This window comes from Corapipo altera, unplaced genomic scaffold (genome assembly GCF_003945725.1).
Source record: "Corapipo altera isolate COAL_440 unplaced genomic scaffold, ASM394572v1 1, whole genome shotgun sequence".
Lineage (NCBI taxonomy): Eukaryota > Metazoa > Chordata > Aves > Passeriformes > Pipridae > Corapipo > Corapipo altera.
The window spans coordinates 9,640,272-9,668,086 of record NW_020884873.1 but is presented as its reverse complement, the minus strand read 5'-3'; the positions used below and the strand labels follow the sequence as shown (position 1 = coordinate 9,668,086).

At 45.9% G+C, this 27,815-nt stretch overlaps 3 protein-coding genes across 5 annotated transcripts in view; 2 read left to right on the top strand and 1 right to left on the bottom strand.

Moving 5' to 3' along the window:
• Positions 1–2,163, top strand: part of AGK (acylglycerol kinase) — a 36,629-nt gene extending 34,466 nt beyond the window's left edge. The window contains exon 15 of the mRNA XM_027668683.1: positions 1,685–2,163. Within this exon, the coding sequence (XP_027524484.1) occupies positions 1,685–1,822 (138 nt within the window). The 3' untranslated portion in view covers positions 1,823–2,163. The remainder of the gene's footprint in view (positions 1–1,684) is intronic.
• Positions 121–19,183, bottom strand: KIAA1147 (KIAA1147 ortholog). Of its 2 annotated transcripts, XR_003531856.1 has the most exons (11): positions 18,710–19,183; positions 13,462–13,561; positions 12,251–12,409; positions 11,412–11,565; positions 11,032–11,170; positions 10,430–10,561; positions 10,089–10,239; positions 9,816–9,884; positions 5,609–8,732; positions 1,492–1,496; positions 121–133 (listed from the first exon to the last, which is right to left on the bottom strand). XR_003531856.1 is itself a non-coding variant. In XM_027668675.1 (9 exons), exons 1-9 carry the CDS (start codon positions 18,957–18,959, stop codon positions 8,537–8,539), a joined length of 1,350 nt encoding a protein of 449 aa, XP_027524476.1. In that variant the 5' UTR covers positions 18,960–19,183; the 3' UTR covers positions 2,618–8,536. The 2 variants fall into 2 exon arrangements, 1 of the variants encoding a protein (XP_027524476.1); XM_027668675.1 differs by lacking the exons at positions 121–133; positions 1,492–1,496 and having other exon boundaries at positions 2,618–8,732.
• The window catches only part of LOC113959543 (single-stranded DNA-binding protein, mitochondrial-like), a 24,490-nt gene continuing 15,671 nt past the window's right edge, over positions 18,997–27,815 (top strand). Inside the window, exons 1-3 of one of the 2 annotated variants that reach the window (XM_027668655.1) lie at positions 18,997–19,081; positions 23,468–23,842; positions 27,297–27,496. In XM_027668655.1, coding sequence (XP_027524456.1) covers positions 19,052–19,081; positions 23,468–23,842; positions 27,297–27,496 — 605 coding nt within the window. In that variant the 5' untranslated portion in view covers positions 18,997–19,051. The remainder of the gene's footprint in view (positions 19,082–23,467; positions 23,843–27,296; positions 27,497–27,815) is intronic. The other variant, XM_027668645.1, reaches the window with a different exon arrangement.

Sequence of the window (27,815 nt, the reverse complement as noted above, 5' to 3'; positions counted from 1 at the left end):
GATGGTTGTTGAGGATATTGCATATACACAGGAAATTCCACCTGAATATGAGGAAGAACTTCTTTACTGTGTGAGTGACCACAGCTGGAACAGGTTGCCCAGACAGGTTGTCGAGTCTTCCTCCCAGAAGATACTAAAGAACTGTCAGGATGTAATCCTGTGCTTTGTGATGAGCCTGCTTGAGCCAGGAGGTTGGACCAGATGATGCACTGTGGTCTCTTCCAACCTGACCCATTCTGTGATTCTGTGATATGCAGATCTTCTCCTTAGCACTGAAGACATGTACATTTTGCCCTAAAAGGGATTGTGCTGTAGAGAAGAAGATAAATATTAGAAGCTTTATGGAGACCAAGGAGGGGGAGACAAGGCAAGGAGGCTCAGATCAGTATAAGGAAGTGCCTCAAAACCTTGAATTGATGAGTCTGAGAAAGAAGACAAAACTGTGCCCGCCTGTGTAATTTAGATTTGTCTTTTTTTGCCTCTGGGACAGAAGAAGCTGTTATCGCAGCCCTGGAGAGGATAGTTTCTTGTTTTTACAAGGACATGAAATCAATCTCCTAGATAATTTCTATCTTCAAGTGATCTATCATTTGGCAAAATAATTCCATATTAAGGGTGAATAGAGTGTGCCAAAAGGTGAAAAAAAATCTGTTGCTACAGAGTGAAAATCTTGAATTATGATGTCATGGTTAGCCAGCATCGAATGTAAATACTTGCATCAAATTCATATCATGGCAGTTTTGTGATTCTGAAAGAATACTCTGGAGAGCTGGGCTAAGTATGGCTGAGCCATAAAAAAGGATTGAGATATAAAATGAGCTGTTCATCCTGCGGCTGCTGCTCAGAGTGTGTGTGCGTGGCACAAAGCAGTCCTGTTCTACTCCATGACCCAGCTCCAATGAAGGAACTGGAGGCAGCTCAGAGGAGTCTCACCAGCTTTGCAGAGAAGTGGAATATGTTGGACTGCTTTGCTGTACCTCTGACTTCCAGAACCTATACTAGTTTCTCTAGTCAGTGCTGTTCTGGTGTATGAGTTCACCTGGAGTGAGTTTGAGTATCCACGTAACACAGCCCTCCCCTGAGTCCAGTGCATGCAAAGCAGTCACTGAATTTGTTTTTAGGTATAAAGTCAGCCTGCCGTTTTGATGAATGGTTTTAATCACTGGTGACTTTATCAGCGTTAAAGAAAACACTTAAGAAAATTCTACTGATGAGTAATTCCTGACCAGTGAATTACTTCGCATCTCATGTTTCAGATCAATATAGTGAAACAATACCAAAAGGGGTTTGTAATATGGATTTAATAGGAGTTACTTAACAGGCACTTCTGCAGATTAGGTTGTGTCACCACTGGCAGACTAAGATCTAAGTGCGTGTAATTGAGGTTCCAATAGCAGAGAATCCTTCAGTATAAACAATGTGGATCATTAAAGCTTCCTAGCATTTAATTATCACTAATTAGTAACTAAGTGAGGCAACATCTTACGCAACAGACTCTTAATATAGTGAAGGATAGCTCTCCCTGTGTCGTGGAGAGCAGATGGGCTGGAAGGCACAGGGATAGGGGTCATCTTGGTTGAGACTCAGCTAAATATTCAGTTGTAATCTATTGGTAAAATCGGGTATCAGCGTTCCAGCATTGCTGAAATAACATGCTTGATGTTTAACTGTTATGTGCACACAGGGCACTGAGGGATCCTTTGGCATTGATAACGAGGAGTATGAAGCTATGCCTGTGGAGGTGAAGCTATTACCCCGGAAACTCCGCTTCTTCTGTGATCCCAGAATGAGAGAGCAGATGCTCCATGCAGCAATACAATGAGAATTCATGTCAAAGGGGCCAGTGTTTACTAGTCTTACCAAAGTCTCTTCAAAGTGCATGAGACCTCACTAACTTGATTAACCCCAGCAGACTAATAAGCCTTTTGGCTATTTTTACGCACAAGGTACTTCCATTGGAAGTGGATGATTTGACCGGTCTCAAAGGGGTTAAAAATGCAAATGAAAATTCTGAGAAATGCATGTTAACTTGATGGCATCTTTTTTTTCCCCCCTCCCTCCGAGAAGTCATCAGTGTTCCATTTACAGCACTGCAGGCTGAGTGCTGTGTGCCAGATGCTACTGCTGTAATGCCATTGTATATTAAAGTAAAACGAAAGCACACTTGTTCTGTGTGTTCTAAGAGTTTAGGTCTACTTTACCCATGTATAAATCTGGAAAAAAATTATTTTGGGGGGAGTGATGCTAAGGAATTCTATGAAGTGTTGGAATTGCCACATTAAACAGGTGGTTTGTTATCTGCTCCATCACAAAATAAACTAGAGATGGGTGATACCAAGCTTTGGAGCAAGTTTCAAAACTCCCGATGTGTATCTGGATAAGATGTTTATGTCAGTCTTTTTCATCTTGCCAGATTCAACAGCACAGAGTTCCAGTAATAATATAGTAGAAATATATTCCTTTGATCAAGTTTAGGCATATTACACAGAAGCAAATTGGAAAACATCATTGACCCAAAGCTGTATGAGGTACGTGTGGAAAGACTCTTTTAACAAGCTGAACGAGTCTTTTTTTGTAAGTATTCCTTTTATTCCTGTAGTAATATAACACAAGTAAGGGCATCCAAATAATTTTTATTATTCATCGTGTCTGGTTGCTCTCCTCTAATGTAAACAGTGCTCACCACTCCTTATGCAATCTATATCCCCTTGAGCCTCAGTACCTTAATTAGTTTTGTTGCTTTTCTGAGCTTTTGTTTAGAGCTTTGCTTTAATTGCTGAAAGGAAATATTATTGACTTAGGCAAGGTTATGTGTTGCCCTTCTTATTGTAGCTTATAAATTCACTTGATTCTGCCTTGCTTACTGGAAGAAAAATCATCTTTATTTTTCTGATGTGATTGTTGTTTGTCTGTAGTCCCTGTGTTACACTGTGATGTAGTCTAAGTTCAGCTGTTGATTCCTTGCTGTAATCAAAATACGAACATTAGTGAATTGACTTCCAGCTGCTTTTTTAAGGACTGCATCCTGGCTACATGCTGCTTCACTAGCATCCTCTGCTGGAGACTTCATAAAGGAAAAATGCCTTGAAAGGGAAACCAGGGTTGGGTTTCTGCATGATGCTGGAACTACACTGAATGCTCTCCTTCCATGGACTATTCTGTGGAGAAACTAATTATCTAAAACTAGATGATCTTTAAAGTCCCTTCTAGCCCTAACCATTCTTCACTAAGATCTCAGGGAGTAGAAGCCTGCTACTTCCTTTTCATAGTTACGCTGGTGATAGGTCCTGTTTTGTGCTGTCTTTCTTTTGGTTTGCAGCAATTAAGAGTGCCCAATGGACCCCTGGGTCACTCTCCAAGGAACATGTTGGCTGTGCTCTGCTCTTTTTGCTTGCCACAGAGACACCTGGGACATTGCTCTGCAGCCACTGGCTCGTTCAGAGTCAGGGGCAGTTCCCACCAACAGAGTTTTTCCTCAAGCTGATATTTCTGGAATAAAATGTGTTTTTTCTCAAGTGGCAGGAAAGACAAGGCAGCAGCCATTTCAAAAAGGTAAGCTTTAATTGTATTAAAAAATACCCATGTTTTTAGTAAGCAGTTTCTCTACAGAGCCACAGGCCTATGGGAGCAACCACACATCTGCAAGATGCAAACAACATCAGAGCTGTTAGAACTACAATCAGCCTGCTGCAAGGGGGGAGATGATGAGAACTAGCTTCTTGTTCATCTGTACCATTTTACAGGGAAAACAGCTAGTTCTCTTCCATGGCATCAGATACACAGCTCCCATTGCAATGTGATTCCTTGCTTCAGGGTAACCAAGAGCTCCCTTCAGAATTGATGTTAATGTTGTTCTGACGTTAAAGTACCAAGAATCATCTGAGACACAGGCTGATATTTAAATATTCATATCTGCATAAGTTGAGTACCTTGTATAAATACCCTTCAAGTAATTTTCCTCCTTCTGCAGTTCAGAGTTCTTCCAGTAAGGGGTGGTTCTAAACCTCTAACTGCAATGTTCAGAGGGGAGGTGTGAGGCAAACATTACATAAAATAAGCCAGGGCTGAACCCGCTATCTACACTGTTGAGGAAAGGACTGAGTTCTCATGTTTCTGTCTGACAGCAACACAAAAAAACTTTCTTTGTACAAACTCCCAAGACAGGATGGAGGAGTAGAATCCTAGGTCCCACTAATGAAAACACCCTGGCTTAAACCTACAGTCCATTCTAGAAGGGCTTAAAATACTGTAACATAAATAAAAAGGAAGGATAACAACCTAATAATGGACCAGCCCAAGGCACCTGTTTATTTTGACCACAATTAAACATTCCCATTTGAATGGCATGTTGCATTAGCCAAGACCTGAAATCTTAGTTCACAGGCATTTAGTACCACCTGTTTTAGACAGACAGATCACACTGTTAAGTCAGTACATTTGACTCCCTCACAAAGGGCATTTATGTTGTCTTCTCCCATAGTCACTACACTATTGGCTTCAGGGAGGTGGAAAGAAGACAGCAGCTAACTTAGAAGTAAGGGCTAAGACAAAAGTTTGGGTTAGTGTGCATGCTTTGTACCTAGACTTTTGTGTTAGGACAGAGTGCTTTTGCCCTGCTATTCCAGAAACCCCTGCCTTTCCACCTCCCAGAGTGAAGCTTGCCTGTCCCTTGCATAGTCTGTCACCAAGAGGGCCACAGCTACTCCCAGCTTTTTGTCCATTAACTTCGACAGTTCTTAAAAAGGAGGAAGTATCCCGATAACCCTGCTTTACAGAATAACCTGTACACTAGATATTTTCTCTTGAAAAGGTGGTACAACTTTCTTCTGCCCCTAAGGGTGCTGGACAGGTGAGCTCACCTCCTGAGACAGATGACCATTAGCTCCTAAGATACACTGCAGTAACTTCTTCATATATGCTGGAAAAGAAGGTCTGTAAGACAAATCTGAATTCTGATTTCATAAAGTGCCTTTCTTCTAGTATCCATTATAGTTCTTAATTGGCTCTATGCAGCTTGGCCTAACCTTGCAGTTAGAAGACTTTTGGCTGATTTAAATGTCTGGCATGGTGTCCCTTCTTCAGATTGCAAACCTAGTTTTTACTTCTCTCCCAAGCTTTACACTTCCATCTAGATAGGACAAGTAGTAATAATTCATTGCTCAGTGATACATTTCTAGTGCAACTTGAGTTAAAATACAGTTATGAAGCTCTTATTCTCCTGGTTAAACTCAAGGAAGTACCAGCTGAGAACCTGCAATGGCTATACCGTGACTCGAGTTTTGGAAAAGAACACACTGGACTGTCCGCCAGGGCACAGGATACACCTGGTCACTGTAACCACCATTCAGCCTGGGCTCTGATCACAGCAACTAACCAGAGGTGTTACACCAAAGAAACAAAAGGCACCACTGTAAAGGCAAAGTACTTTGAATGGATGATTTTATACTAATCAGCAAGTTTTGCCACACTTTCCTCCCTCTTTTAATTCAAAATACACCACATAACTCTCTCCCTTCCAGCTGCTGGTGTTCAGCAGAGCAACTATTTAGCTGTATTTTAAATGTGTGCACTTAACTGTTTTACCTTGAATTATGCTATCTCCTAGAACCACTTAAACTGGTTCCACACAAAACCAGCCTCATGAACAGGCCTTCATGTCCTAAGCTATAACCATTTGTTTGTATAATGTACCCACTTATCAAGCATTTTCCACGTGCAATAACAGTAAAAGCAGTGTCTTTTAGAAAAGGAGTGCAGGTGGAAAGTACTTTTGCAGCAAATCAAATAAGGAAGTGTTAGGAGAGAAAAGTCTTTTTGTTCTGTCAGGCAACTTCCTGACTTCTGTAGCAGTCACCTGGCAAGAGAGGCTTGGTAGAGAAGCAAAATTACAAGGAAGAGCAGAATAGGCTATAGCCATCCAGCTGGATGTAGCATGTGTGCTACTTCTACAATAATCTGCCTGCTTTGATGCTTCTGCACCCATAATATTGCTAACAACTGAAGACCCAATTTCTGGCAAACAGAGGTTTAATAAATGTCAGATGGTAATTTCTGGAGGTTCTGCTCCGTGGGGTCTAGCAGTGCTGTCTACTTCACCTCATGTTCTAACAGCTTGTGAACATGGTGCCCTAATGCAGGGTTGTTAGAAAGCCTCTGACTGCAGTGGCTGTAAAATTTCAACAAGTTTAAGGTTTGTGTCTATTTAGTTTAGCAAAAGAACTACTGACAAAGAGAATAGAAAGTCATTAACAGTTGACCACAGCTAAACTATGTAGCAAACCTTCAAGAAAGCGAGAGGAAAAATTGCTAGACACTAGTTTCAGTTCCTTTTTTTTTGGTATCTGAAGGAAGTGGCAGCAATGCACTGGCAGCTATATTTCCTCAGAGATTGTTACTGCAGGCAGCAGGTTAAACCTAAAGTGGAAGTTAGAGAACAAAAGCTTGGAGATTGTGGGTCACTTTTATACTTGAGGTGTCAATTTAAAAACAAAGCCATTTCTTAAGGAAAAGAGACTGGTCTTTCCATTAAGTGATACTCAGCTGTTTTTACCTCTCTCCCCATTTTTTCTCTGCAACCTTCTAAGGATGACGATGTTACAGTTGTGAGCAATTGACAAGCAACAGCATGTTTTCTTCTGTACAAAAACATCCAAAGCCTTGAAAAAGCAGGCAGGGGAGTGGCTGCCCAGAGACAGGCAGATCACAGGAACATAATATGCTGAAGCTCATACCAATGAACTGTGCAATAAGCCTTGTGAGGCCCCTGATCCCACACCTCACTAAAACTCCACAGCAAACAAAACTACCCCCTTGCTGCAGACAGCCTTCAAGGAAAAACAGGACACACCAGCCTCCTCCTTTCCAGAGGGGAACAATCCACAGCGGTCTACTTGGGGAACATTTGCTCTACCTGTTTTAAAAGGTGCTCACTTGCTTTAAAGTGGGTGAGACTTTGATGGTTCAGGCTCTGCCTCATCCTATAAATTGCAAGGACAAATAGATACATCAGCTACAGTTTGCATTTCTACAAACTGCAGAAAGCCTCCAACGGTGCTGAACTCCATAATGGTGGAAGCAGCAACTAATCAGCCACAGTTCAGGAAGAACAGTTAGCTTAAAGGTGATGCTACTACTGGCTGAAGGATTTGGGACAAAGCAATATTGTCACACCTGGAACCCACAGTACCATTCTTGGATTTTGCATGGTGATGGGATTACTCTTTACTGGGACAGCCTTCCTGGAGGTAATGACTAGTCCTTCATGAACTGAATCTTATTCTTTCCACAGCATAAAAATAAGAAAACACTGTTCATCTAGTTCTACAGTTCTGCCCAGGAAAAAGAAAGACTTGCTGTTAGACATTGCTTCTAGTGGCTGTGCCAGTTAAGAACACCAGAATCCAAGGGAACCTCCTGCAAACTTCGAAGCTGTTCCAGCTGAAAGGTCACAGACTGCTCTCTGCCTCACACCAAAAGCCAAGGACAGCAGCAGGCAGTGCTGAAGGCTCAACAAAAGGAGGATCAGCAGACAATGTTAGAGCAAAGGAGTGGCAAGTACCATCAGCTACAAAGGAAGGGCTGGTGACATTAGTTAAAGCATACTTATTCTACCCGGTCCAGCCAGCACCATCTGAGCTGAGGCCAGAGAACATAGTAACTGCAAAGTGGCTCAGTGATGTTGGTCCCTGTTAAATGGGAGACTGTCTTGCTGGTTTGAAGATTTTAAACCAAAGCAGCAGGAGTGATGCAACTAAAACCCAAAGGAAGTGGTAGGGTGGATTAAGTAGAGATGGTGTTCTTCTCCAGCTGTGAGACAGGCAGGTGCAGTCTTTGCCAGTTTTTACCACCTCGGGTGCTGGAAGTGAAACGATGCTGTTCCGGTAGGCAAAGTCATGAGATCCTGAAGCACCCCCAATCCCAAACTTGCTTCTGCCATTGAGGAGGAAGGGTGGCTTTATTCCAGTTCAGCTGCTAGAAGTTGGGTGAGGAATGATTAAAGGAGTCCTGGTTTTTATCATTGGTTTAACTGTCCCCACCAATAAACTTGGTAGGGGACCATGAGACTGGGCCATTAACAGCCTGTGCCCTCTTCAGTCCCCAGGTGGAAGGGGGAGTTGATAGAAGGGTTTTCCAGTCAAGTCTGAAAGCTCAGCTATAGCATTTCACATTGGTTGTCATCAGACAAAGTGCTTTCCTGAAGTGTTCAGTCCTCAGGTATCCAGGCTAGGGCAAAACCTAGCTATCACTGCCAACAGTGAGGATTGGTGCAAAGGTGCCACTGGTCCTAGCTAAACAAAACCAAAAAACACAAATGAAAGGGAGACAAAACAAACAAACAAACAAAAGCCCTAGAACAAGTATTCACTGGGAAGTTGAGGGGGAGAAAATAAAATCACATTTTGTTTTAAAATTATAAATACTCTCCATATAAAGTTATTAAATAACTGTGGCTGTGGTGAGTTCCAGTGATCCTCCTAAGCAGTGTCTGGTAGTCTTAAAAAAGTGATCTTTGCTCCCCATCTCTCTTGCCCTTGGTTTAAGTGCAGCAGGGGTTGTCAATGACTAGCATAACATCAATGCCATACACTTCCAGCAAGTCCATAAGGAAACTTCGATCCCCTTGGGGATCCAGGCCCATGCCTCGTGCGTGGTCAGCTGTCAGTGTCTTGTCCTGGCTGGCTGACACCTCCATCAGCGTCTGAAATATGCGGTTGTTCTGCTCCATGAAAAACCTGTAGGATAAAGTCAGTGAAGGTGACAGCATTGGACCTCCAGAAATACAGCATATTTACCAAACAGGCTGCAGAGCCCCAGAACTGCATTTAACCCCCTTTAATCAGAGATCCCACCTTCTTGGGTGATGCTGAAGTTTTCCACTCCCCTATGGATGACCCAGAATAAACAAAGATAAAGCAGTAACTTTTCCTTTACAGTGGTGTTTCCATCTGGTTTATGGGAGGCATTTCCCTCCTCAGCATCAAGCCGTGTTATCAGCCAACATGTGCCCTGTGGTCACCAACTGGGTGAATCAGACTTGTAGCTCCCATAATGTAAATGAGGAAACAGTGTTGTCATCCATCTAGTAAGCCAGTGAGTAAATGAATTCTCCTGGTGAAAAACACACCACTGAGAGCTACTTCTTACCTCCTGCTTTCCTAGAAACATGCAGGGCTATTCAGAAATCACTCTGACTGTGTCCCTGCAGCTCAGAGGCCTGCCCTGACAGCCCTTCACACAGTTTCATCCCATTACTTCTCACCTGCTGCAGACTGTAAATAGCAACAGGCAGTGAAGGGCTTCAGAGGTTGTAGATGTGTGGTCTTCATCTAATTCCGTACCTCCTGCTCTACACCCAGTTCTGGTTCCTCTGTTTGCCAGGTACAATACCAGCCACATCAATGGGCCCATCCTTCCCATGCAGGTCTTATCTCCAAACCATACCGCCCCCAGTGCCTGCTTCCCATGAACACTGTCCTTTCCTGAACCAAATGTTCTGGCAAGAAAAGTCCTATAGTGCTCGTTTTCAAAAATGGGAGGGGATTCTTGTATTTCTGATTGTGTTTTTGAAATTCACTTCTCCCTGTCAGCACTTAAGAGACCCTAGTAAATACTAATACAGCTGCAATTGGCTTCTCAAAAGGAAAGGAAGATGATCTGAAGAGGAACAACCCGTTTGGTTCTCAGAGGAAGAAAGCTGACTATGGAATTACGTTAAACATGATGTTTCATAATATGGCAAACCAGTGCAACATGAAATCACTGCAAGAGGCTCCCTAAACTTAACAGAGACCAAGTATCAAGAGGTAGCCACTCACAAGATGAAAAGGTCCTCTTCACAGGAGCTGCAATCCTCACCCACTTCTTGAGAATACATTAACATCTGCCTGAGAGAAGGGAGACAGATTCATTGCACAAGTGAACCTCAAAGCATTATGTGAAGACCAGAATCTCCAAGAGATGAGCTGAAGCAGTGGAACACTTTGAAAATACTATGACAAGGAAGAGAGTACAAAGGAGCAGTGTCCTCTTTATCCCACGTCACACAGCTCTCCTTTCAGGATCAGGACCACCCAGACTTCTGTTATTACCTCTGGTCGTTGAGCCGTCGGTACTTCTCCTTGTCAGCATTGTTAATTTTCAGGAGGGGCTGCAGATGCTCATGATGCGTCTTCACATTCTGGTTGTCCACATAGACATCATAGAGATCCCTTTTCTGCTCAAAGATCTTTTCTGTTGTACCTGCCAAAATCAGAGGAGATTTTCAGAGCAGCACGTCGCTTTCCCAGCAGACCAACTGTTCTTTCCTGCTTTCATAGTTAGTCATTCCATGCACAACCTCTTTCTCACCAGTTTTATTCCACAGTCTGGTGTCTCAAGACATTTTTGCAGCCTGAAGTTAAAAACATCACACCTAATCCATCATACTTACAGGCCACGTACGATACTTCTGTCTCCAGCATTTCTATGTCTGCCACATTCACATAGAAGAATGGTTTGGACTCTGGGACAGTTCCTCCAAGACCAGGCAGAGAAACATTTGCAAGGCAACAGCAGCAATACACTGCGGACAAGAGAAGTACATCCTGAGATGCTTTTGGTTTTCCCTCAAGGGCAATCTGAACCCCACTTACCCAGCCCTCCCGCACACTTCTATGAAGACAATGGTTAGAGCTCTGAAATGCCCCTGAACACCAGAACTTCTCAAGTGACAACATCCTGTTTTGGACAGGAAATAATTGGTTCTCCAATAGGAATCTCATGTTCTGGATTCCACAAATTCAGTCAGTGCTCTTATTGTCCTGTGCTAATAGGAACTGTGTTTGACAGTGCCAAATATGTTCTTACTCAAGAGGCCTGAAGAAAAGAATTTTGTAGGAAAGGCTTAACTGCAGAGTGAATGGTATCTTTGTGAGGAATGGTCACAATGCATTTTGAAGACCTGCATGATGTCTACCCCCTTGGTACCCACAGGTATTTCTGCAAAGCTTCAGCCTACTAGATCAGAGCTCTGCAGTGTCCCTGGAAACATACCTCTATAGCAGACAACTCCAACTGGGGGTGGTGAAAATATCAATATGCGCTTGCGCAGCAGGGCAAACTTCCAGAGGACAAGGATCTGCTCACCGAAGAATTTGATGAACTGAGACATACAGCCAGCAGGGTGTGTGATCTGCAGGTGGAGAGAAAGGGAAGAAAACAGCTCAGAGGTGAAACAGGGACACATGCACAGATGCTAAGTCTAAATGTGGGAGCAAGACCAGCACACAGCTTGTAACAGTCCAAGTAACAAAATCTTATCTAAGGCAGCCTAAAAAGGGCAGGAGTGACTGCTTACATAAAGACATATGAGACACCAGCAAGGAGCAGCAGCACTCTGACCACTCCTGCAGGCCTCAGAGCACCTGCCTCACCTTCATCTCTGGGTACATGTATCTGTGGATGGAAGGCAGCCAGTGGACAGGTTGCTGAGAGCCGGGGGTGCCCTTGCTGTCAGGGAGAACTCCTTTCTTGTCATCGTAGAACGCCTCTAGATGGGAGTAGTGCCCTGGCATCTCCAGCTGGTGTCTGGAAAAGAGAGGAAAAAAGGGGAGATCTGTAGTGTCTCCAGACTATTTATTTAGTGCCTTGCCCTCAGCCAACATCTGATCTCCCAGCCAGAAGGGGTCCTGGGTGCCTCAGTTGCACAGACTCATCCAGGAGGGCAGACAGAGCGTCACGATTAACCAGCAGCTTTCAGTGCAGCCAGAGAACACGGGCAGGACTGATGCCAGCAGCAAGCTGGTGTATGCACAGCACTGATCCTGTTTTAAATACACTCAGGTAGGAACAGCTTCCTTTTCTACCATCACCATTTTCCCTGCTAGATCCACTCAACACAGCTGAAGTACACACCTAGCCAGGATCACCATCATAGGTTTAGAAGCCTTTTGTAAGCCCTTAGTAAAATGGTTTTCAGAAGGAGAAAAGGGGAAGAACTTCTTGTCCTCTCACCTCTCCCTGGGACAATTGTGTCCACATAAAATAAGTAGGGCTTGGGTAGCATTTGACAGCCTGTTAGCAAAGAACAGACTGCTGCTAATTGCTTCCTTATGTCCTTCACCTTGTGAACCTGTAGCACTTTCTGGAGAAATAGTCATTCAAGGCAATCACAGCACAGCGTTGTAGCCGAGTCTCACTCAACGCCAAAAACCACTCTCCACGGAGGCTACGTTACCTCTCCCAGGCCAGTCCCATTCCCAAGGGAACTTACCTGACCTGGTTCTCCAGGAAGTGCATGTACCTATACAGCAGGGTGTAGGAAGGGGAGAGAATCCCCACGGACTTCATGCGGGCACCACGCTCTAACTCACTCTCCACAGGCATGTTGGCAAAGCAGGCCAGGCCAAAACAGAGCCCTTTCCGGAAATAACTGGAGACAGATGTTTGACAGAAGGATTAATGTTAAAAAGAGGAAAAAAAAGAGAAAGAAAGGTAACTGACTGCTAAAAATACTGATTTGGGAACACAGTTTCTTCTTTAAGGATTCCCCTGAAATCCCACCCTGCTATCTGAAGGGCTGAGGACAGGTGCCCCAGTCTTCTCAGGAACAAGACAGGATATTTAAGGCAAGAGTGCACTAAAGCCCCTACCACACATCACAGGCCAGTAAGGAATGCAAGTAAGGAAATAACTTGGAGTGAAGACTAAAAGGATGCATAACTCAGTCAATGCAGTGCCCTTCCTCCAAGGAAGACGCCTGCAGTCATGCAGTTCTGAGTACAGTCTAGCTACCTACTCATATTTTGGGTGCTAGCACATTGAAACACACTCTAGTTGACTGCAAGGGTTCAGTTCGTGCGCCTTTGAGAAAGTAACTGTTCTTCCTGCCCAAAAGGAATTGTGACACTGCAGTTCATTGCAAAACATTGCTGCATTGCAACACTGGGTTAGCAAAATGCACAAACTTCCTATGCCTTTCTGCTGAAGGAAGGAGCTAGCAAAGAAGAAAGTAAGCAAGAACTGTTTATCAGAACATTTAAAGGATCCACAAGCACTGGCAGAATTAAGAACCTTTTTCTAAGACCTGTTTCTGCAAAATCCTTCCCATTCCATTCTGCTGTTCTTTCCCCTTCTCCCTGGGCCTCTGCTGACAGTCCCAATAGTGGCAGTGAAGTGTAATTTGCCCCATACACATTAAAATTTGCACCCCACTGAGAAGCTGGCCTGTCCCATTCACCAGTTGGCCTCCACAGCCAGAGCTGTCACACAGCAGATCCCTGCATCTAGCTGGTACTTAATACAGTGCTGAAAGTGTCTGAAAAGTACCTTTGGCTCAGCTAGAAACAGTTTAGCAGCACATTTATGCAGGATGTATATTCCTGGATGGTATTTTTTCTTGCATTTTCTGAATTAAGGGATGGTGGTGTAGATGTACAACTAAGAAAAGGAAGTAGTAACATAACATAGCTCAAACATACTCACATGAAATCTGACTGGATTTTGTGGGACCCGCTTGCCATGGATTTGAATTCCACACCTTCCAAATCTATATCTTGGGGTAAACACCACTCCACCATGTTACCTGCAGAGAAGCAAAGTTATTTGGGTAAGCTTGAATACAGTACTCATTTCTAAAGTGCAAAGAGCATCAACAGCAGGTTGTTGCTTTTATAACACGGAGATGCCAGCAGTGTGCCCTAACACAGCTCCTGAACTCCTAAATTGTCACAGACAGTAGCTGACATACAGTACTCCACGCATCTCGTGCAAACTCGTTACTGTTGTAACTCAGATATTGCAGGACTTTTGGGGCCATTTCTGAAGCTGGTGCTAGACTGGGGGGCTATACTTGATAAACTTAATCACAGAGCAGCTACAATTTTACCTGACAGTGGATAAGCTTTGGTCTACGCGAGTATCCCATACAGAAAGAACCCAAACTATAGACTGCTGCTCTTTAGGATGAGTTTCTGTGATAGCTCACACCACCACCAATACTGTCCTTTGGCTGTGCTTGGCAGGGCTGGTCAAACAGGAACCCCTAAGCCATCATCCCAGTCATCACTACTTCCCTGAAATCTCTCCTATTTTCTTTAGGATAGGAGATGTTAGTTGAAGCTTTATATGGAGGCTGAGGCGATGAAGGTATGCAATGTGTTTGTGTATGCTAGAATAACCAAACAAAACAGCACATAAACTACAACCTAGATCAAGATTAGCAAACATCTGTCACCTGCCAAGCCAGCCAGAAAGCATGCAGTTGTTCCGGGGAAAAGGCCACCTGAGGAGCCTGATTCTGGAACAGATGATATCAGAGAAGTCACAAAATGTCCCTATAGCAAATGAAGTCCAGCAGCAAGTTTACCACAGACAAAAAAAGGGGTGAATTCTCACGCTTTCCCGTGCCAGCCTTTCAGAGCCTCACCCGCTTACCTGGGCACTCCCACTGCACCGAGCTGTGCTCCAGGGTTACCCACTGAGTTTCTGTTCTCTGTCAGTCTGCCCACAGCATTTGAAATAATGTGGCTTAGTTTTAAAAACAAGGCAAACAAACATTCTTCAGTATAATGCAATGGCAGATGCAGCACAAAGGTGCTTCCTACAGGTACAGTCCTTCCCCTGCCCTTTGGGGTGAGCATCCCAGCTGTGCTTGCACCAACAGCACACATTTGGAAGGGTCTTACACTCAGCTGAGACTCTTGGAGATATTTGAATATGAGGCCTCATTTCTGAAGCCTGTCTTTTGTCTCATTACTCATACTGCACAAGTACATGCCTGCATTCTCACACAGGAATTGGGCTTAGCTACTGACATTTAAATAGGCTATTTTTCTTCACACGTAGATGCTGTATTCAGCAGACCTCCCCCAGCCCTGCCTGGCAAGGACTTCAAAAAAAACCCAGCAGCGTTAGGCATGGCAACAGGAGAAGTTTGCATCCAACTAACCACTTCTAGTGCACAAGGAGACCTCTCCCGCAGAGCTGGGCTGGCCGGGGAGCAGCAGGAGCCTCGTGACCCCAAGCCCAGCTCTGTGCGATCACAGGCGAAACCACAGAGCTCTGCTGTGAAGCGCCCTCGCCTCTGAGGCGTGTGAAAGGCTGGCAGGGAAAGCCAATGACATCATGTCAGCCTGCGCGGTCCCCTGTAGGTTTTGCATATTATATATAGATGGTGGCTTTTGTTGTTTGGGGTTTTGTGTGTGGGTGGGTTTGGCTTTCTTTTTAAAGGCACAAGACACTTCCTTGAAAGAGTGAGGAACTCAACCTTCGAGACTGACTGTTGCCTCTTAGCCACAAAATTGTGGTTAAGGCCAAGATCTGCTTTTAAGCCTTGCACCAGAGAGGATCACTTACTGGTAGATTACCTGTAGATTAAGAGATCGATATACAAGAGTGCCATCAGCAGCAAAAGAAATTGGCTTTGCTCAGTTTAGTCACAAACACTGTCAGGTGTCATATCCACTGCAGAGGTGTCCAAGTGGACATGGCTCAAACAATGTCTGTTCTGTAGCAGTTATAAGGAAAGAACTCCTTGAAACAGATCTTTGTCCTACATGTGACCACAAAACCAACTCACATATCATGCAGCTTTTTTTTTTTTTCCTAGGATCTGTCAGGAGCAACCTGCACCTGCACTCCTGGCTGTTCCTCACGCCACCTTGCCCTGGGAACATACGGGCGACGTGGCAGTCGGAGAACAAACGTGGAGATAAAAAAATAAGAAAGTTGGTCTGGTGAAACAGCAGAGCAAACAAAGGAGAGACTTCAGATGCGATAGCGACTGCCGGCCTGCCTGAGAAACTGGAGGAGGGAGCAACGTTGTAGAAAAACAGGAAGCATTGCCCTTCCCCGTGGAGAAAGCAGGTCTCGTGCGCACAGGAAACTTTCCAAGTGAGAGTGACCCAGTGTCAGAGAGCAGGTGAGTCATTTTGCTGAGAGTTAAATCTGCAGATCTGATCTCTTAGGAGCAATCTCCCAGCTTCAGGTCAGGTCAAAATCAACACTCAGTTTCTGGTGTGCAAAGTTTTGGATGTTCTTCCTCTTTCTCTTGTATTTTCTTTCCACTGGATTTGCACATCCTTACAAAAAAGATAGTTGCACTAGCATTTGGGGATCATCACCTGGCCCTCCTCAGCATTAGATGTTTCCCAAGAGCTTTAGGGTACCCAACTGTGCAGTGCTACCATGTTGTGCCAGCACAGGAGAAGCATAAAGTGTGACCTAACCATACACAAGGTTCACCATGCTGGAGCTGAGGACAGCACCACTGATTTAGAAGCTGCCTCTGGCTCTTATGTTCAGTCACTCACATGAGCACTGACACAGTCACAGGGACACCGGAACTGTAACAGTGACCTGGCAACCCCACAACCCACCTTGTGAACTCATTGCATGCAACTGCTGTACACTGAGCTCGTCTGCTTCAAGCCCCTCTAAATTCAGGAGAAAAGCCGTTACATTCTTTATTGGCATAGTCACCACTTCATCCTTCTACAGTAAAACATCTCCTGCCCAATTGCTCGCCTAGTTGAGCAGACACTACCTGGCATAACTACCAGCCCAGCCACCACCAGAAATTTTGCCTTTCATATGCCTCAGCAAGCTGCCAAAGGAGGTCTGGTGTGCTCATCCTGGGCAGGATCAAGCAGGTTTCCAGCTCAGACACTAACTGGATGATTTTCTTTAAGTCACACATACAAGGACCAGATACCCTTATGAACATCACAGAAGTCCTTCACACCCTCTGATGTGGTTGACCCAGGAATTGCCATATCCTCTTTCTGACTCTAGCAAGTTCAGACCACTCAAGATCTTTTTTCAGGTCCACATCTTTCATAGGGCACTTTGCTCTCCACCTGTGAAGCTGACATGTGTACCTCACAGTCCTGTTATGCTCCTTACATTCATCATCCGTACTGAGTAGCAGCTGGAGGATGAATCTTCCTGGACTTGACAGACTACTCCAAGGCTGATGACACCCAGCATTAATTGCACATCACATGTGAGAAGAGCTGTTTCCCAACTTTCCTTGGACTTCATTCAAAGCAACAGCTGGCTCAGACAAACTCCTGAGAAAGCTCAGCTTTCTGCCAACCAAGAAAATCTCACCATTTCATAGAAGGCATATGCTCTCAGATTGAAAGACAACCTGCTGTTGCTGCAATCATCCAGACTCTTTCATGTTTTGGATACTTAGGAGAAACACCTCTCCTTCCCATCTCCTGTTGGAAAGATGACATCTAATTTCATTCTGGATTTTGAAAAGTCAAGAGCCTCTGACATCTAGATTGAAGACACCTCTCTCTGGTGCCGTATGGAAGGGGTAATTTCTTGAAAGCCCTTGGGTGTTTGAGGACACAGCAGCCATGCTGTCTGGCAGTGTGCATTTCTGACAGCACATCACACCTGGGGCTTCCTTCTCTTCACTACTTCTTTAGGATTTTCTGTTCAAGATCAGCATCCAGTCTTTACTATCAGGACCCCCTTGTGAGCATGATGTCTGTTACTTTCCCTTTCCACTGAAGAGCAAACCCCACTATGCTTCACAGAGCTCTCTCCTGTCTCTAGTACTTTTGCTATGGATTTGCTAAGGGAAGTGCCTGTCTACAGAGGAAGGAGGAGCTTGCTTCCACACCTGGATGCAAATGGGCTCCTGAATCTCCCAAGCTGATTCCTAAACTTTCTGACTGTACCAAGTCTTTCAGCTATGCACCACTCTTGCCTTTTTACCCCACCTGGCAGCCAAAAGACCCAACAATTTGTCTCAGGACATCAGACCCCTGCACACCTCTGCTCACAGGTGCCAGGCAGGTGCTAACTTCCTGTGTCGTAACATCCTGTTTGTGGATACCACTGGAGCACAGGACTAGGAAAACAAAGTTAAGATGTTTTCTGAAATGCTGATTTACAGATTTGAAATAAATAACCTCTGTCAGTAAAAGAAGTGATAGAACATCGAGGTCCAACAGCACTGAGGGAGATGGATATGGCAGCAAAAAGTGGAAAATACATTCCCTTGCTGTTCTCCTGTCCCCTCCTGGATTGCAGCACTCCTTCAAAGCACTAAGTCCCAGAGATCCTACCAGAGGCCAGCTTCTAAACACACCAGTCACTAAAAAATACACAGCCGAGCTGCTGCTGCCGCCGGGAATCATGCCCTGCGAGCCTGCCGGATTCACGCCTGCCACAACCACCATCCGTCACCGATAGCTGCGGGCAGGTCTGCGCCACGCCACGGAGACAGAAGGATGCTCTCAAGATGCTCTAACAGGTTGGTGCCCTCCGGGCAGCGCTGACCAGAGGCTCGGCCTGAACCTGTGCGTGGAACAGCGGGTGCCCCAGCGCCGTCCCCAAAATCTCTGTGCCGTGACCCGCTGTGGGGTAGAGACACCTGTCCCTCTCCTCGGAGTGGCGCCAGGCGCGGCGCCTTCCTCCCGCCAGAACTTCTTCTCGGCGGGATGGAGACCGAACGCAATCCCTCTTGTGCTCCGTCTCCGCAAACACCCCCGACCCCCGCGGACCCGCCGGTCCCCCGTGGGGGGGTGGGGGGTAGCCCGGCTCCCGCCGCCCGCTCTCCGCTGGCTCCAGCGGCGCTGGGGGGAGCGGTCCTCGGGAGGCGGGATGCGGGGGGAGCGGTCCCCAAGGGATGCCCGGCCCCGGCCGCATCCATCTTACTCCGGCGGCAGCGGGAGCCCCAGGCCCGGCCCGCCCGCGCCGCGGCGCCGCTCACCCGTGCGGGGGTCGAAGGTGACCACGAAGACGGCCACGATCTGGTCCTCCTCCGCCTCCGCCCGCGGCGGCCCCGCCGCCCCCGCCGGCCCCTCGCCGTCCCACGGAGCCGCGCTCCAGCCCCCGACGAGCCGCCGCCCGCCGCTGCTGCTGCTGCCGCTGCTGCCCGGCTCGGCCGCGGGCGGTGGCGCCGACACCGCGGGGCCCTCGGCCCAGAACAGCAGCGGCGCCTCGTCCGAGCGCTCCACCATGGCCGGGCCGGGGCGAGCCGAGAGGAGCTGAGCCGAGCCGAGATGAACCGAGTGGAGCCGAGCCGAGCCGAGCCGGGACGGGCCAAGCCGAGATGAGCCGAGTGGAGCCGAGCAGAGCCCAGGTGAGCCGAGATGAAACGAGTGGAGTCGAGCTGAGCCGAACCCAGCTGAGCCGAACCCAGCTGAGCCGAGCCGGGCCGCGCCAAACCGAGCCGCACCCCCCGCGCCGCACCGGCGGGGGGCGGGGCCGCGCCTGGACACGCCCCCGATGGGCGGGGAGGGCGGGGCGTAACTGATGGGACGGGGCTATGGGCGGGGCTTGGACCAGGGGGCGGGGCCTGAGGCGTGACGCTCCAGGGCGGAGCTTCCCGGGGAGATCCCGGCGGAAATCCCAGCTCTGCTCCCGGAGGAGCACGGGAGGACTGGGGGTAGCTCGGCTCCCCGTGCTGCTCCTCCTCCCACCGCCCACCTTCTGTCCCCCCAGGCTGTGTCCTCAGAGCAGGAAGGCTCTGGGGGGACCCTGTCGGGACCATCCTACCGGGGGAGCCAAGGGAGTTGGGCAGAGCAGCCTCAGGGCCAGGAAGGGGGCAGGCTCACACACGCCCTGAAAGCCCCAAATCTGAAGGAGTCAGGGATACTGATCCAGTATATATTGATATGTATATCATCATCATGGCTGGGCTTCGCGAACGAAGATTTGGGAAGGGCTCTACCCATGTTTGTTGCAAGTGCGTTGGTGGCTAAAAAGGCCAATACGAGACAGGCATGTCCGGTTGCAAAAGGCACAGCAGAAAGACTCCTTAGGTGGTATATTCTGCAAGGCACGATTCTTTCTGCATTGTCTTTTCTCCTCAAGGGTGATCCTGCGTGCTTTCTCAAAAGCATCAGCAGCGTTATAGATGGTGTGTCTCCAGACCTCCCGATTGGAGGCCAGAGTAGACCAGTTATGTTGATCAATATGGCCAAGGCTGAGATGTTGTTTCAGGGAGTCCTTGTATCTTTTCTTTGGGGCTCCTCTCTTGCGGCAGCTGGTGGCAAGTTCACCATAGAGCAAGATCTTAGGGAGGTGGTGATCTTTCTCAGCAGGGTCAGCTTGGAGAGATCTATCATATATATGTGATGTGTATATCTATACACAAACGTGGTACAGAAGGATGTGAAACATTTTTAGGAGGAACAGGCACAATCAGCTCGAGGTTGAAAGATGGAGACACAAGCATGACCAAGGCATCCACAGGCAGCCAACTTTTTGTAATTACCGTCCTCGTTATGCTACCACCAATGTCATTAAGTGTCATTAGGTTTAATTTGGTTCCGTAGGTCTTCCTGATTAATTCAATTACCCAATTAAGCAGCCCACAATTAAAAGGAAGATATTGTAATAAAAGCCTTAGTTGTCCAACTTTTTTCCTGTTGAGCAGCTCTGAGTGTTCAATACGCCATTAAGAAACCCATCATCCAGTTTCCTCTGCAGTGGGATTTGGTTTTTTCCTCTTTTTTTTTTGGTATCATTAGCATCCATTTGCTGCGAGCTTCATTTAATCCAGCTCCAACACTGAGTGGGCATTTTGTTTCACAAAGTCCATGCACAAGTTTACTGTGCAGAGCTATACACCAGAGTAGGTGGTGTTTAGCAGATGGAGTTTTTCATAGAAGGTGACTGGTAAAGGAAAAAAAAAAAAACAAACCCTGCACAATATTTTGTTACTGTATAAAGAAAAGCCAGATTTTGCAAATACTTGGCTACATGCTTTGCTTTAACCATACAGACAGTGCCAAGCTTCATTTGGATAAATATATTTTTGCATGTTGGTGATGCTAAAGTGACAGCTCATTTCTCTCTTCTCTTTCATACTCATAAATGTCAGTCCCCAGTGATCCAGGCAGGAAACAAATACCAAATAAGAATTCCTCCATGATCCACACGAGCTGTTTGTGATACAGAACTGTTCCTGGTCCCCTTTGCAGTGCAGTCACACCAGTGTTGTCCCAGCTTGAGGGAGGGGATGCAGTGGGAAGAGCAGCCAGTGATAGGGAGCAGAGGCTGCCAGTGCTGGCCCCGAGATATGTGAAATGTCATCACGCTCTGAGTTCTTGGATTTCAGTGAAAAAACCCTATGGGACAAGAGACTTGGAGGTACCACAGCTATGTCAATAGCTTTGGCCAGCAGTCTGGGCCTGCTGAGGGCACACTGTTTGCTAGGTACATGCAAAAAACTAAGGCCACATTTTCTACTTTATTATTTCACCAAAATTGAAAAGATCAGGCCAGGGGATAATATTACCCTTTTAGAAGAAAAACCAAAATTAACACCTTTTCACTTGAACCGAGGGCTAAAAAATTGTCATCAGATCTTTGGGTAGTCCTCCAGAAAACATATGAAAAGAAAATGTGGTGGCTTTTATTTTGAAGATGCAAGGTGAACAAGTTGGGCCTTCTTTAAACAGCAACTTTTCTCCTTTATGTATCACATCCCTCCTTAGAAAAATGGATGTTGCCTATAAATCCCAAGGGAAAGAAGAAAGAAAAAAAAAAATTTTCAGGTGGGATTGAAAACTGTGGTCTGAAGGAGTTTCATTGTTGGGTTATTAATGAACATGTAGTTATGGGGACTAAAAACATTATTTCTTCAGACTTAAAATAACACATTCCAACCCAACACTCCAAGTACCGAACATCTGATTAGTACAGTCAACTCACAGCAGTACTAAAGTGGTCCTGGATCTCAGCTGGCCAGATGCTGCAGGGACAGCTTGTCATAGCAAAAAGCAGCTAGTGCTGGCACTCCCAGGCTTTTGGACCTCGCTCAGGGTAAGGCACAGGGAGACACAGCAGCTGCATTTCAGGCTCAGAGAGGCTGCACGGCAGCAGCAGGCTCTGTGCCTGCAAGAAATACTAGGAATACAAGAAATACTGGCTCTCTGAGCCAGTTGTGACCAGTGCTGAGTTCTTGGCATGTCCTCCTGGTACCGTTTTGGGAGCCTGTATCAAATGAATTGTTCATCACAGTCTTAACAGGCAACTTCAGAGACCCATATAGCCATACTTTTCATTCAAAGAGTGGGTTAGGAGAGCTGAGACACCTCAGGCCATTATGTCCCTTTATGTTCTGGTGGGAATTTTCCTTGATGTGTGCATAGGAAAGCAGGTGCTGGTTCTGACAAACCCCCATCTCGTCTGGGCTGCAGCCACTTCCAATTTCTGCTTGTCCCTCTAGCAGTTCTCCTGGATGCTAAAAAAAAGGCTGCTGTAACCTCATTCCCAGTTAGTTAAAACTCCCTCCAGTCCCTCTTTGAAGCTCAGACTCACAAAGACATGGATCACAAAGACATGGAAGATCCCTGTTTTTCAGAGAGAAGTGCAATGGGAGGAGACATTGACCTGCTCTCAGTGAGTGGCCCTACCTGAAGGGCTGCCTTCACCGACACAGCCAGCTTCTCCCTCCTCTCCCTTGAAACCTCAAGATGGGAACCCATACAAAGACCTGTGTATGGCTCCTAACTCTCTCCTGAAGTTTTATAAATTATACAGCTATAAATTTCTACATTATAAATTACTGACCCCTCCTTGCAGCCTGCAACTCTTGCCCAAATTAACACACATCTGAATGCAGGAAGTGAAATTCAGACCTAAAAGAAGGAAGTGCAGTGCCCCATCACCAAAAGACTAATAACTTAAACATGTAAAGCCCACAAAGACTGGATCTCTGATGGGATTAACATGGAGCAGACTGGCTGTCAGCAAACATCATTCCCCGCACAGGCCCCAGGAAGCTGGAGAAGGGAAGAGTGTGCAGAAGTAAGGGGATGACTTAGACTCAGAGGGAGCTCCCTGCAGAGTTGATTGCAGGCACAGCAAACCCACATCCACAGCAAAACCCCTCATCCACCAGGCAACTGTGGGCAGGTGCTGCCAAGCTCCAGATGTTTCCCATTAGCATTGGCTCAGGTGTTTGGGGTGGTTATAAATGTTCCAGAGGAAGAGAAGGGGTCTCTGTGGGGTATCTGGTAACTCCTCAGGGCACCCTCTGCTTTTACAGCTGTATGTACCATGGGTTCTTTTTCTCTGGTTGAGAAATTTAAGGTAGAAAAGGGTGAGGGGAGGATTGGTGTGTGTTGTTTTTTAGGATGGGATAGCTTTGTTTCTTTGTGTGATGAGAACAGTGATTAAGTATTAGTGGAGGGAAGAGTTCTCTTGGAGCCTTACTGGCAAAGGTAGCGGCTTCTGAGTTGTATCTGACTTGCACCAATAAGACAAAAGGCAAAATCTGCTGTTACATGAGCAGTAGCTGAATGGATTTGTACTTAGTAATTCTGGGATACTCTTCATTAACCAAGGCTGTCTAATGACACCTATGAGTGATTAAGGCTTCTGTGTCTTTGGGATTGGGTTGGGGGAGTGCAGTCAGCAGAACTGATGTCCTTGATGAAGCAAGGAAGAAGATAGTTAATCTGTGTAAATAATGCTGTCTTCCTCTCCCTCTGACGTTCTCCTTCTAACGAAACAGGTCAGTATCAGCTATACCTGTTCTGTTTCATGTGGTGACATGGGTGACTGGGACAACAGTGACGAATTTGTTCAGCGGCTGGATTTTTCCAGTTGTGGTGAAGAGAGTGAAGACAGAAGCGTAAATGAGGAGGACTCCCTAAGCTTGAGCCCTCCCAGGAGGTCCGAGTTCCAGAAGTGGCAAGAGAGCAGTCCTCTGCCAGCAACCCCCCCTCAGAGAAAGTTTAGTGAGATTTTCCTGAGCAGGACAAAAGCCTGGGTGAGTCCCACCTTGAAGGCTTCCCCAGCCGTGAATAAGACCTGGGGCAGTGCTGAGACACCACTGCACATCACCTGGAAAAAGCTGCAGCTGTGTGACACCCCCCACACTCCCAAGGTAATGGCATGTATCAACGCTCTGCCTGAGCAGGCAAGGTCTCTGGTGTTGCTGTGGCATCACTGTGTGGGTGGCGAGAGGATCTGTTTCCAGCTCTGTGGAAAGCTTTTTTTAATGTTACTGTTGATAGCTTGTACTCTTCCCTTAGAAACTTGGACAATGAGTAAAGGAAGGGCTATTCTGTGGGTGTGAGTAGAAACCTGTGTGTGGGAGCAATTGTGTTGACTCTAAAAAGATGTTGTTAAAACCAATTAACTGGTATTGGGTCAGTCTGAGTTAGAAAACCTGAAGCAACCATATGCTTTGGCTTCCCATGGGCACTTGACACTCTGCTTAAGGAAGTGGATGTCTGTAGCATCTCTGTAGGAGATAATGCATTTCCCTTCAGGAAGCTCATCATTCCAGGGGGAGTTTGGAGATAGGCAGCTACCCTTACTGCTCTGTTCAGCACATTTTTGGATGCAAGTGGGTTTTCTCTTGAAAGTTGGAAATGCTGTGGCTGAGTATATCCTTTATACTAAGGATCACTTATCTACAGAGCTAGTTTCTTAGGAGAGTGATCCCAGACTCTATTTTCTGTGAAACTTCTTGCATAGAATATGATACAACTCATTTTTTGTCTTCTGTAATCACAGATGGAGACTTAGCACCACCTTCTCTGCTCCTAGGTAATTTCTGGTGTGTGCACTGGGTCCTTGCTGTCAAAACTGGCAATGAAGTGTAGCTCTTGGTCCCTCTCTCAATATTCCTGCTCTACTGATGGACTGGTTGTTCCTTTGCTCAAGTGATACACAGCCTATCAGACTTTTTAATACTTATGAGCTAGGATTTGACTTCCATCCTCCTCCAGAAACCTGATTATGTGGATAAAAGGATGATCCTCTGGCCATATATGATCAACTGTGTGGCAATATTTGCTGAGGAGTGGCCTGCCACTCCTTAGGGAAGGAGCAGCTCTAAATGGCATCACTCCAAGAATTTCCTGCAGTGACCCTTTATAAAAAAATCTCCCTAAATCTCACCTTAACATACGTGAGAGGTTCTGGTTTTGCCTGGAGTTAATTTTCTCCCTAATAGCTAGTGCTGTACTGTGTTTTTTTGATCTAGTGCTAACACACTGATGTTGTAGTTGTTGCTAAGTAGTGCTTACCCAAAGTCAAGGACCTTTCAATTTCCCATGCTCTGCCAGTGAGCAGAAGCACAAGAGCTGTGTGGGAGCATAGCCAGGACAGCTGCCAGGAACCAGCCAAAGGATATTTCCTACCACAGAATGTTGTGCTCAATGTATAAACAGGGGGGAATTAGCCAGGAGGGGCCGACCAGCGCTCAGGGATGGACTGGGCATCAGTCAGTGGGTGGTGAGCAAGTGTACTGTGCATTACTTCTCTGTCCTGGGTTTTATTTGTCTCTTTTTGTTGCCTCTTTTCATTGCAATGATAATAATTATTATATTTTAATCATTAAACTGTTCTTTTCTCAATCCACAGGTTTTATCTACTTCTCCCCCCCCCTCGGCCCCATTTCTTCTCCCCATCCTACTGGGGGAAGGGATGGGGTTGGGAACAAAGGGCTTAGTCGCTGGCTGGAGCTAAACCATAACAAGGGTCTAGAACCTTTTCCAGACAAGATGGGCTGCTGGAAGGGGAAGGGTGCTTTCAGTGTGTGCTCTTGTGTAGCTAATATGTTGGCTGGATGCTTCAAGATACGCTGCTTTATAGTTTGTCACCTTGTAGCTCATGAGCAGCAATCGCACAAAATCGACAATTTCTTTTCCTTTGCTGTCATCTGGGAGAAAGGTCTTGGTTTCCAAGCATGCTGCAGAAGGTGGGCTCTAAAGGGCCCAAATCTTATCAACAAGGCTGGGAGCATTGATTTTGGAACATTTGAAGGTGATAGAAAGGGTAAGAGAGCAGAGCCACATCTAACTGCAGACAGATGAGCACCAGAGCCCCAGCTGGGATGCATGGCAGGAAGCAGATGATTGCATTTTGTAGGTTTGCTCAATCCTGGAACAGATTGCTAGAGCTGGTTATGGTAGCTGCCCTACACTGCATGGCAGCAGCTACTCTCAGATGATGTTACAGGGAGACAAGTCTGCTGGATTGTGAAATAAAAATAAAGCCCCTGTAGAGCAGACAGGAATTGCATACGTGCACACATCAACAGGCTGGAATGGTATTTGAGATCCCTTCCTTGGCTTGTGGTTAGACTGGAATTTAGCCACAATCCTACACAGCTTCTAGGCTGCTGAGTAAATTGGGCTTGGATATATACTGCTTTTAATACATCCATAAGCAGGATTTTCCCATTCAGGAGCAATGAGATGCAGAGCTTGAAAAAGAGATCAAGAGTCATTTTCAGGGTCACAGTAAACAAGGAGCCAAATTTTTAAGCACAATATAGAAATAAAGGAATGTCCCAGAAGTAGCTATATCCACGAGTGCAGCACCAGTTAGGTGGATGTAGGATACTGTATGCAGCTTTAGGTTTTTTATCTTCAAAAACTTTTGTTGAGAGAAAAGAGCAACTCTAGGTGTGAGTGAAGATGTGGCTCTGGGATCATAATAGCTAGACTACTGCTGGACTGGAAAGATATCAGAGTACCTTCATCATCAACAGGGAGAGTTCTTGAAGAGCTTTTAAAACTAGAGGAAAGCAGTATATTAAAAACCCTCTAGAGCTAATATTGTTCTCTTGAAGCTGAAACAAGTCAAAACCAAACTGATGTTTTTAAAAAGCTGATGGTTACTGAAGAGGTTAGGTCAAACTGAGTAGATTTTTATGTCTCCAACTCAAGAGTGATGTGCTTCTCTGAAGGTTTTGGAATAGTAGGTGAAACCCAATAGTCTGTCTTCTGTGGGAAGCTGAAGTATAGAAGATCCAGAGGCTTCTTTTGAACTTAAATTTCTGAAACTCTCTTTTTTATTCATGAGGAGAAATGGGATTTGGTTGCTTTGCCAGTGGCCATACAAAAAATATTTCTACCAACTTACCATGTCTTAAAACTGCTTACTGTTGGAGAACCAAAAGGAAACTTGGGTGGTGTTCCAGCTCATCTCCTGACAAACCTGTTCTGACCAAACTGATGCAACAGTCCACGCCTGACAGAACTAGGTCTTCCATGTTAATGTAACATACAATGCAATTTCTATGTTTCTCTAGGTGAGAAAGAGGAGCAGCTGGCACCTCTTGAGGACTGTGCTTGCCAAAATGGCTCTGCAGGCCTCACCCAAGTGAGCAGGGAATAGAATCTGAAAGGGCTAACAAAGAATGAAATGCTTTGTGGAAGAAGAAAACCATCAGGACTAAACTAGGGACACAGGGATTTAGGAGTCAGCGGTCCCAAGGAAGGGAGCTGAGTTCTCTGAGGAGAACAGAAATTTTGTTCTGACATAGCAGATGCAAAAACATTTTTGCTGTTTATTTTCCACTTCTTTTTCCTCTCTCAATACAGAGCCTGTTATCAAAGACACCTTTTCCTTCATCTGGGATGAAGGTCCCAGCCAAAGGCTATCGACAGCCGAGATACGCTCCTGGTGCTGACTCAGATGACTCTACCCAAGCTTCTCTTGTCAACATTAATCCCTTTACACCAGAGTCGTATCGACAAATGCTCTTTCTTTCTAATGGCAAGAGGAAGACCAGAGAAGAGCTGTAAGTGAGCTCATCTTAAACAGCAGACTGGAAGCAGACTGTTTGAAGGAGACAAGTAATGGAGACATTCAGTATCTGCACTTATTTGCTAACAGTGAATCATTCACTTCTGTAGTATTCATTGGTGCAGAGCAAACATTACTAGACATGTAAAGGTAATGAAAATATGAATAAAAATCAATCACTTCCTCTGTTCAGAAATGTAAGTGGAGGATCAACAGCTAACCTCAGTTCTGTGACTGTAGCTTCACCAGTAATAGGGTGTCCAGGAGAATGATGCCTCTGGACAATGCCACTCTGTTGTGTGGGCAGTACTGAA